The 11,481-nt window shown below is 36.4% G+C and overlaps 1 protein-coding gene across 2 annotated transcripts in view; it reads right to left on the reverse strand.

The window, feature by feature from the left end:
• The window catches only part of KCMF1 (potassium channel modulatory factor 1), a 45,155-nt gene that overhangs the window by 16,378 nt on the left and 17,296 nt on the right, over positions 1 to 11,481 (reverse strand). For both annotated transcript variants that reach the window (XM_017735413.1, XM_017735414.1), the window contains exon 2: positions 6,883 to 7,050. In XM_017735413.1, coding sequence (XP_017590902.1) covers positions 6,883 to 6,913 — 31 coding nt within the window. In that variant the 5' untranslated portion in view covers positions 6,914 to 7,050. The remainder of the gene's footprint in view (positions 1 to 6,882; positions 7,051 to 11,481) is intronic.

Here is an 11,481-nt window from a genome sequence, read left to right on the forward strand (position 1 = left end):
AAAAAGACTTCCATCATGATGCTGCTGACACTGCCACACTTCCACTTTTCCACCACTGTTCTTATCCAATATACAGGGTCAACTATGGTATTTTTCAACCATAAGATTTCAACCAGAAGCTGAACTCTTGAAAAGACCTTAAATTTAGATCAAATTTCAGAAGTCCTCAGTGACACCAAATGTCAGTATTTATACCATAGTTGAACCACTGCTTTGCAGTAAATAGTTTTGGAAGTGTCTCAAATATATAACATAAAAGTTTGATAGCGCAAAAGGAATTTGGGTATCTGTTACACACCAGCTGCAACTTTTAGGTGTGTTGAATGTGAGCACTTCTGCATCATTGATGAAAAGTAGGTACCTTTTAGTTGCTAACATAGAAGTTCCCCAAACTTAAGATGAAAATTTATCAAACTATGCAAGGACAGAACGTTATTCTCTCTCATCCTCTGCAGGTATTTTGTATTCTACAGGAAACATGAATAAGCTTCTCACTCACATCAATATAAAAACAAACAAACAAACAAACAAACCAACCCCCCTCTTAAATATCATATTGCCTAAAAACCTCTACCTGTAAAACTCACTGAGAATGAATGAACATATTTTCAAGTAAGGCAACAGTACCAACTCCAACCTCACAGCTGGGCAAAGGGCACAGGGCCACAACTCATCTGAAGAGAGCTGGAAATACATAAGCATGCACATAGAAGTATCTTCTCCTTAGATACACTGTACTGTTAGCTCAATCGAGATGTCAAGAATTTTAGCAGCACACATAGTTCTATCACAAAGGGGGGAGGTTTGACAAGGCTGTCAAATCCTGTGTTGTTCCTTGTTTTCAAAGAATACAAACCAAAACATTTATTCACTAATATAATAAAAGTCGGAGGTCTTTGCAGTCTTTTGATTATACCTCTGGCATGTTCTCGCACTCAAACCTCCTTCCACATCTTTCTTGTAATATACATCAAACGTACATGAGAATGCCAAACAAATATGCCTTCCCCTGGGAAAAGAAATATTAAAAAATGTGTAGAAGTTACATATATATCTGGCAAATCCAGATATTTTTCCTTGGTAAATTTATACCTCCCTTCTTTTTTCCTCTTCAACTTTAATCTCTCTGCACCTACTACAAACAAAATCTGTTTTCTAATGTGAAACATAGATCACCAGATAGGTTTTAATTAAAAGGAATATTTAAGTTAAAAAAAAAAAAAAAAGGTTGGTAATTAAGTGATCTAATATTTAAGTTAAAAAAAAAAAAAAAAAGGTTGGTAATTAAGTGATCTTATGAATCTTTGTGTCTGTTTTGAGCACTGAAGGTAGTGAATGGGTATTTCTCTATCTGTTCTATGTTTTTATCTGGTTTTTTTATGTCTACAAGGACATAAAAAATCCTAAAATTTATGAACAGTCATGTTCTTGACGACCAAGGGGTCGTTTGTTAATGAATTTAATTAAGAATTAGAGGTAACATGGGAAGAAATGAAACACTGTGCCTCCACAGCTGCAGAAGTGAAGGAACCTACAATTGTGCTACTGTTTTCATTTACAAATCTATCAGTTTAGAATGCAATGTGCCCATGACCGAAGAACTATCTCTTCTGACCACAAAGAAATCTCTCAGGTATTAAAATTTTGGTTCATTTCAAAGACAAAAGGAGGAGTCCATAATTCTTCAAACTCCTCTGGAACTCTAAAGCCCTCTGTTCAAGATGTCTAGGAAGACAAGGCTATTGAGCAAAAAAGTAAAACCAGATTCAATTGCATCCCTCTAGGATAAGATTCGTGACCCATATGTCTTATCAATTAGGGGAAGAATACAAAGGAGTGGAAAGATCAGAACACTGTCTGATGAGGACCCAACAGTAGTTTATGAAGACAGTTTTCAAGCACAACAGTATTTAGACATTATAGCTTTTCCTTGGTGGGGAAAAAACACCAACAAACAACCTGAATTAAATGTGAAAATGCAACCAAAAATATCAGCAATTTTGCTTTTTTATCCATCTATAGCTACAAAAGTTAAATGTATACTTAAATCTAACGAGTACACTCTTAAAATTGGTAGGAGGTTAGTGAGAAAACAGAAGTATCACAGAATTCCTTAGATAAAAATCAATCTGTCAAAGAGAGATCTAATTCAGGATTACATTTTCTAACAGCCTGTACTTTTTGTTAAGATATAATTCTTTACAAGGGTACACAGCAGTAAGGAATTTCAGTTTCACTTTTCTTTATATAAATAATGTATAATCAATGTGATATATACATATAGACAAAAATGTTGATATGACATAACTTGTAGTGTATTTATTTATTTATTTTTTTAATGCTTAAAGAAACCAAATGGTGGCAACACACCACTTAACAAAACAAAGTATGTATGTTCTTGTATTACTTATCAAGCAGCCATACATATTACCCTCAAAGCTGCTCCAGAGCCCTGCTCCAAACAAACTACGATGCTCACACTTAGCATGATACACATTTAGCAAACACATCTTGTTCTAGTGTGTGAAAAAAACCCCAAACAAACCAAAAAACCCACAAAGTCTCAAGCTGAATTCTGGTGAATCCAGACAATCTCACACCACATATTATTAAGGTACCCATTATTTAATCAGCTCCCTCTGCTTAGGAATTGGGCACAAAAAGTGGCAGGATCTTCTGTCACACAAGCATCTTAGCTGACAAGTGAAGGCACTTCTGAACCAAGGTAGGTTCTGTACTCCAATGAAAGTAACACAATATGATTTTGGCAGAGAACCCTATGAACAATTTGTATTACTTTCTTTTGTCAGTATAGGCACTTTAAAATGATGTGGTAATGGGCAACCCACATGCTTAGACCCTAAAGCATCCTAACAGTTTAAAATGCTTTTTTAGGAAAAAGGAAACTAGGAAATTCGCAGTGAACTTCTCCATTGTCCTGACAAATTGACCTACAAAGAGCACAAAAGTGGCTGCCTGGTAAGCACATTCCTGTTCTTTACAGGCCTATTACAATTCTACTCTTTCACCCCTCTGAAATAAACTAATTGGATTTGTGCTTTGAAGGCCACTTCTCATTACATATGAGACTTCATACTTTATATTAAGCTCTGTCCCTCTTACAGAAGCATATCACTCTTGGTGTGTGTTGAAGCCTTTTTTCCAGTATCTCTTGTGGGGCCTGAGGAACAACAGCACTGCCATTGTTCTGGATCCCGTCTTGCTTCAAAATTAGTACTAGGTCATATGCTGACTCCTGAAAGATAAATATGGCAACCAGATGCTGCAAGAGTGAACATGCACAACCAGAAAACACTAGAGCTTTTAACTTGTCTTCAGTGTTCTCATACTGGCTCCTTTACTAGTCTGACTTACAAGGAAAAAAAATTAAAATGTGTCAAGATGACAACAAAAGCTCCTTCAGAGTACCTGAAAAAGTCCCATCTTCTTGCAGTATATTCTGCAACATTATTACAGTACCTAGGAACTCTAAAAACGGATCCTAACTTTCACAGTGGTAAACAATATATGACTTTTCCTACACTGAAAGGATCATCCATGTGGTCAGCTATCCACCACAAACAATTTGGTTGCAGCTTCAGGCAGAGTACTTAAGTGAACTCCACAGATACCCCCACCTAGACAGTGATGGCCAGAGTGGTGGTGGGATTCAATAGTACAGGCTCCTTTTCATCAGTAGCAGACGGATTTTGGGCAAATGACTCGCTGATCCCCATGTGCACTTTTAAAATCAGAAAAATGACAGTGACTTCCTCTGAAGTGCTTGCATCAGTTTTGTAAGAGAAGGACTACCCACTCTGTTTCCTTTTCCTTGATAAAATGCTCATCTTTCACTACCTGTCCGCTTTCCTCCATATCATAAGAAAAACTTTAAGTTTACTGCTTTTAAAATATTTTTGTATCTTTGAAACAAACCTGCCTACAGATAACAGTACTGAAGTTTGTCAACAGCCAAGTACACTACAATTCACACACCTAGCTACACTAACAGCCTTCCAGTTTGTTTTTCTAGTGACATCTTCCTTACTTAAGAAAATCCCCACTCATTGTAATGCCATACATTACAAACACTCTCCTTTCATTTGACTTTCCACATCACCAGGGAGCAACTGAAGACTTCATCAGTTCTGTGCTTGTGCTGGTTTCAGCTGGGATAGAGTTAACTTTCTTCACAGTGTGAAGTACAGGGCTATCTTCTGGGTTTGTGTTGAACACAGGGCTGATATTTTTGTTATTGCTGAGCAGGGCTTACGCAGAGCCAAGACCTTTTCTGCTTTTTGCGCTGCTACTCCTACAATGGCGAGGAAGTTGGGGTGCATGGGAGATTGGGAGGAGACACAGCCAGGACAGGTCACCCCAACTGACCAAAGGGACATTCTGGACCATATGACACCACACTCCAGATATAAAGTATATGAAGGCGGGAAGAAGGAGGAATGGGGAACATTTGGAGTCTTGTTGTTTGTCTTTGCAAGTCACCATTAGGCATGATGGGGCCCTGCTCTCCAGAGATGTCTGACCACCTGCCTGCCCGTGGGAAGCACTGAATGAATTCCTTGTTCTGCTTCGCTTGTGTGCACAGTTTTTGCTTTCCCTATTAAACTGCCTTTGTCTCAAGCCAGGAGTTTTCAGCTTTTACCCTTCCAATTCTCTCCCTGATTCCGCTGGTGGGGAGTAAGTAGCTGTGTGGGGCTTGGCTGATGGCTGGGGATAAACCACAACAATACCACTTAGTTGCCCTGAGATTATTTTCTTCTCAGCCATTAATATCTAACCTTAGTGATTTTTAATATCCAGTAATAAAACTATCCTAACAACCCTGAATCAGGTAATTTTAGACTACTTCTACCATTACTGATTTTCTAACTAAACTTAACATTTCTTAGCTCCTAATTTTTTGCATGTTCCTCAAAGTCACATGATCTTCTTGGCCACACAAGGCCCTTTGAAAAGTCACCAATTTCTTTAAGCATCTGTACAATATTGTAAGGTATGTGCCTTTACGTGTATTCTACAGGGAACTTTAAAATCAAAACATTTTAGGAATGATGCCACAGATCCTCCTGAACTCTAAGGAATATGTTATTTTCCAATTTTCCCATTTCATTCTCCACTCTATAAGCTTACAAGGTCAGTAGTAACTAGGTGCCATCAGACTTTGCTGCAGCTCATAATTTGGTGATATTCTTGTTCTGCACAGTTATCAAAACAGGAGTCTTACTGTAGCGCTGAGCTGCAGTATTTTGTTTCCTGATACTAGCTCTGTGGGAGCAATGCTTGGATAGCAAGCCATATTAAATTTATAGACCTTGGTTTTTTATTCCCATTTAGAGAATAAACAGCATAAACACTAAGCAATATAGAAGTTGTCCTTCAAATCCTATTACCCATCTCAACACTTCACTGTGAACCTTCTTCCACCTATCTGTATTCTTCAGGCATACTTAAAATAGTAGAAAATAACCCCTCTGTGTCTCTACAAAATACATACATAAAAGGCATTAAGCCAAAGGTATATGTATCAAAGACTTCCAAAAGAGAAGTACCCAAGTTGCAAGAAACAAAACAAAATTTGTAGTCACTCCTAGTTTCTCATTATAGGCATTAAAAAAAAAGTATAGTTTAGAACAAGTTCTCATTGCAGTACACCAAAATCTTTGACTTATAATATTACTACGTTTCAGTCTTCTTACCCCTGTGATTAGTATTTAGTACTTACAGCAATGCTGTCCTTTTATCCCATGTTTAATGTCAAAAAATAACTGCTGATAACAGGTTAAGAAGTTTCAACTGTGCATTTCAAACAGTGACTTCAATCCCCAATACTGTACACAGAGGAAAAAACAAAAGCCTGACAAGAAACACGTAAGTTAAAACAGGGGCATGTATTTTTGATAATGCACTAAATTATTTCCTTTCAAATCATGGACTCCCATGGCCTGGATTTCTGAAGTCATGATCAGGCAGTCTCAGGGCAAGAGGAGCCCTGAGAATTAAAAGAAAATTGAAGACAATTTCATATAAAGGTTGTTTTAAGAAACTGCATGTTTCTGTATACAGCTATTCTCTAAACTTTAAACCAATAAAGTATAAATTTTACTTCTGTTATAATCAAAAAGGTAGAGAAGTTAGGACTTCATCTTTTGAGAAATCATCATATTTAAAAGATTTAAAAAATGAATATTACAGGTGCAATCACTAGGAAGAAATACTGAAATGCTAGTCCCATGTGTTTGACATCAAAAGAAAATACATGTCCAGGATCAGCAACATCGTAGAGCAGTGGATTGTCACAAAATCATTTCTCACAAGTTACAACCTGTTTCAAGTATGATGCAACAGAAACATCAAACTGGATAGGACACAAGAACAATTATTTATTCTAAATACTGACAAGACTTTACAGTTAGAAATAATTCTGAGACTAGTACATCTACAAAGGAATTCTAAAAAGACTACATGCTAGTCCTTGCTACTAATCTCTCAATGCAGTCCATCACCACCTTTCTTGTACTTGCAGTTTCACGTAAGCCACCAATGAACAACCTTCCTACAAAATGTCACTAGGATTTTTTTTCTGCCTGTAGACCGTGGCACTTTTAACAGTAGTCACTGTTACTAAGTATATTTATTAGTCTGATAATTTGCTGTTATCAGACCAAAATAAAAAAAATCAGAAATACATGTGCAGCGGTTTAAAAAAAAAAAAAAAATTCAGCTCTTCTAGAGAAGAAAACATGCCTGCTTACTAGAACACAAGAACTTGGCCCTTATTTTTAGCGCACTAATTGGAGAAGTGATTAATAAGTAGAAACACAAAAATATAGCAACAAATTACAGGAGTTTGAAATTATCACTTACCAAAATCTACTCTTGTTAGTATGCACTGCATTGGATGGTCAGTTGTATGCCTTGTTGTCGTTGCACCACTTTCATAACAAGTTGCACACAGATCGTAATCGTAGCAAATTAAACACTTGTATCGGCGGCCTCGAAAATTTCCTTTTAAACATGCATCACAGCTGACACCTGTAAACAAATAAAATTGCTTTAAGACAGCAACAAATGCACTTATTTTTTATGAGGAAGATTTGTTGCTATTGCCTCTCAGTAACTAAACAGAGCCAACCATGTCTGACATGTGCAGCTGACATGAGACTCGATTTATAATGCATTTGTGTCTTTAAAAGACACTGCTCTCCCAAAATCAGAATCTTGAATTCTTGAAGTAAAGCAGACTCGAGCACCTGAAATAATAACAGGTTAAGTTATAAAAGCTCTTCAGCTCCACCTTCCTACAGACACCTTTACGCCTTAGTATTGACTGGTATTTTAACTATTCAGTCAGGAATTGTGCCACTTTTAAAAGGTAAATTGTATAATGGTTGATCAAGAGGAAAGAAAAACAACAACCAAATCAACCACTGGCAAAAATGTACTAGCTAGCTTTCCAGCCTTTAATTCAACACTTCCTAATATGTTAATTCTGAATAACACCATAGCCATCCCTGACATTTCATGTGCGGTAGAAATTAGGATGTTTTTCTACGTTTTTTTAATTTAGGCTGCATGAGTTCTCTCCATTCTATTTCTCCCTTAAGCTCATGCTTTGCTATGTAAAGTAGCCACACTGCATGTGTGTCTGAGAAAGGCTTTATAGCTTCAAGAAGTTTTCATTTTTCTCTGTATGGTTTCAGTTCTCCCTGGGTTGCCTAGTTAAGTGCAGAAGTGACATTGTCTTGTAATCTGTGAAGGCTAACACAAACATCTTTCAACCGCAGCAGCAAATTAAGGACCTTCACGAAAGAAACCAGTGTGTACAACCCAAGGCAGGATTTGGATCAACATCCTCTTTCAGCAACAGTTAAGATTTCTTCTTCACAGTTTGGTAAAAGCACAGACAATTTTAGAGCAAACTGCCAGAACAAGAGTCACATTAGCCATATCTCTATTTTTTAAACCTAGTTGTTCTGGTGTGAGTTACAGAATATTTTTGCTTTTTTTTTTTTTTTTTTTAACTACTCCACTCTATAGCATCTGAACAGAAGCTCTACCACAAGTAATTCAGAAACACATTGATAAGCAATTACTTTTGAATCTCCCCTACTTGTTCCAACAATTGCATCACTGCAGTTAGATGAACAGTGAGCAAAATTATTTTATCACTTTTGCCTTTAGTTTCTTCATCTATCGGGACAGCCTGAAGCACTATTAGCTTCTAAGGTATAATCACGGTGCTTATGTGAATACTGAACCTGTTTTTTATTCACCTCACTGCGTATCTATTCTGCAATCATCCCTCTACATGGAACAGCGTATTAGAAGAAAATATCTCCAGAATCTTTGTTAATAGCCGAACTATGTTTCGAGGACGGCCATGTTAGCATCTTCAAAGTTGGTTTGGTTGGCTTAAAAAAGAAAAAATGAAAAAACTGCCTTTCTCACTTAACTTTCTTTTTCCTGAAGTTTCATCCATAAACTCTGAAGGATTTTTAACAATCTGGTGATGTGGATGCTGACAGCAGGCTAACTTCTGAGAACACTTGCTTGCTAACTCTGTAAACTGAATTTCACTGCTTCAGTTGGTGTGTTTGCTTTTTTCCTCCCACACAGAGACCCACAAAATTCTACCTATGCAGCACGCAGATCTTCCCAACAATTGATGCTGCACACACAATACTTAGCAGCTACTGGCAGCACTGCAAGTCTTTTTGTTGCCTACTAAACTTTCTAGAAAACAGCTGATTAGCAAGTTAGACGTCACACTGAAATAAGCAAACTAGTTTAACCTAGAATCTATGTCAGACACTAACAGCTTTCCAAATGAAGTACTAACCCATGCTTCTCCAGAAGGTAGTATTTTTCCCATTCTTTTCATTTAAGCTCAAAACAACTGATTTAATGCAGATATAAGACTCTTTGCAACAAACTCCTGTCATGTTTTCTCTCAAACATTTACATCATTCCTACTTGAAGACAGACATTTTTAAGAAGCTCTGATTTACGTGTTTTCTTCACGTCAATACTTCTCCATATTACTCCAATCTGTAACCTCTATATATGATGTGATATTAACTGTGGGGAAATTCAGCCATCAACATAAATCACAAAAATGTCTGTATTTAAAATTTTAGAACATTTGCAGTGAGAATCTACCAGGTCTTCAAATAACAGATTAACTTTGTTACTTATGATCAATTATTAGAACATCTATAATTTGATTCAAACAGAAAAACTAATATTAGCGTAACACATCTCTATGGCTGGTGAAGTCAGACCAAGAGAGTAGCAATGTTCTAGAGACAGCATTCTTTCTGCATCTCTCAAAGTTGGTATTTTACAACAACTACCACATCCTTCCCTTTGAGGAACAGGCTGGCAGCAAGGGATGTATCAGGTTACTCTTATACCCTTTTCTATAGCAGAGAATGAAAACTGCAAAAGGGAAAATTATTAAATCAAAATTTAGGCATTAAACACATGCTTAAATCCCCAGACCTTCCCCTGAATCCAGCAGGATTTATTTTCCAGAAATTGTATTACTGATTTTTCCCTTTTTAAAAGTCTGAACAAAGTCAGGCCTGACAGTTCTTCCTATTCCTCTTCAAGCCTATTACTTGGCTGCCAAAATCTCAACTACCTACCCAACACGTGATCTAGAAAGTAAAATAACCAAGTAATTTCATCCCACCTTATTCTTTCTACTATAACGAAAGTTTTTGATTTGAATCTTTTACACTTTAATCTTTACATCAAGTGAAATTACAAAAGTTCATTCTGCACAAACCTCAAACACTCAAAGATAACATACTTTATTTAGCACAGCCTATCTTTCAGTATGTGTCTATCCAACATTTCCCTGCATTTACTTTACATTTCCAAGTATGGCAGGTATGCTACAGATCCAAGACTATCAGATTAAACAGGATGTATCCACATTAATTACTGGTTTTGAGAAAAATACCCCACAGTCTAAAGACTATGGACCACATGAAAGCAAGGAACAAAAGCACAGAACAAACCAAAAGAGAAGTATGAACAATCTGTGACAACTATTTAAATACACTTCTGACTTGAAAGAACTGTTACTATCGACTTTTAAAAGAATCATAAAATGAAATCCTGTTAACTCCAAATGACTTGCTGTTCAATGAGAACTTCTGATTAACCTTAAGGAAAACATTAGCTTGGAATGGTAAGAGTAAGAAATATCTATTTTAGTTACAAATTACATTACATCACAGATGATTTGGAGGCATCCTCAAATTTTGTTCTATTTTGTTACTGCTACACAAGTACCAACATATACTGCATAACATAGATCTAATGAAAACTTTTCTGCTCCGTGTACAATGCTCTTTTAGTGCAACATTATTCCACCAGAGGACAGCATTGTGCTAAAAGCTTTTGGTTCACCTTCAACTAACAAACACCGGGTTCTGAAAGTTTCTTCAGAAGTATTCCCTTGAAGTATCAACACTCAATCTCTCCAGCTTCACACTTTGAGTGAAGTGAGTCAGGACATACCTAACAGTCCCACCAATAAAGTATGTTTTACCCCTTCAATAGAAAAGTCTTACTACATTTTTATTGAGCCCACAGGTTCTTTTAATCCAGGTCAATTATTTCAGCATTTTACATGTAGCACATTGAATGATTTGAATGATTTGTTGAGTGATTCTAGGAAAAAAGAAAAAGTCGAAACAATTATCTTCCCCAACACCTTTCATATTTTGATCCTGATAGCCAAGCATAATTTGATTTTATGACACTGAACTGTTTTGCTAGAAATTAACGAAAATGAATGCAACTGGTCCTGGGTTTAATAGATACACCAAAGACAGCACATAACCTGGATTCATAATGGAGAGAATAACACTGAAAAAAACACGTGTTTCAAATACTATATACCTCAGGATTAATTTGTATTTATGATTACAAGCAAAGCTATGAGGTAACATCAGTGAAAGTGTCCTTAGTGTCCCAAGCCATTACTGCCTTGGATAGACACACATTTGTAAAAAAAGCAAAGGTTTTTTCCCCCTACTTGGTGTCCTCAGAAACTAAGGGCAATCAGAATAATAATGATATTAAAAGCCCAGTAATCTGAGCCAGACAAAATTACCTGAGAAACTGTAGGAAACCCAGCATCTTTTTTGTCTTATAAAGAGCATATGGTGAAAGATTAGCTATACAGAGATGCTGAAATACATTTCAGCCTCAAAATGAGGCCATGAACTTTATCAATACTTAGAAATTTCTAAAAATTAAACAACACCTTTCAAGAAAATACCAGTCATTAGAAAACATTTTAAACACATATGAAGCCAATATGTGAAGTATTCAAACAGTGAAAACAAAAATTACCTCCAGAGAAGAATATTTAGTCATTCTGCTCTTCCTGAGAATTAAATTAATTTCCTCCTCTTAGCAATACATTGGCAGACACTAATTTCATGG

Source organism: Corvus brachyrhynchos, unplaced genomic scaffold, assembly GCF_000691975.1.
Source record: "Corvus brachyrhynchos isolate BGI_N302 unplaced genomic scaffold, ASM69197v1 scaffold22, whole genome shotgun sequence".
Lineage (NCBI taxonomy): Eukaryota > Metazoa > Chordata > Aves > Passeriformes > Corvidae > Corvus > Corvus brachyrhynchos.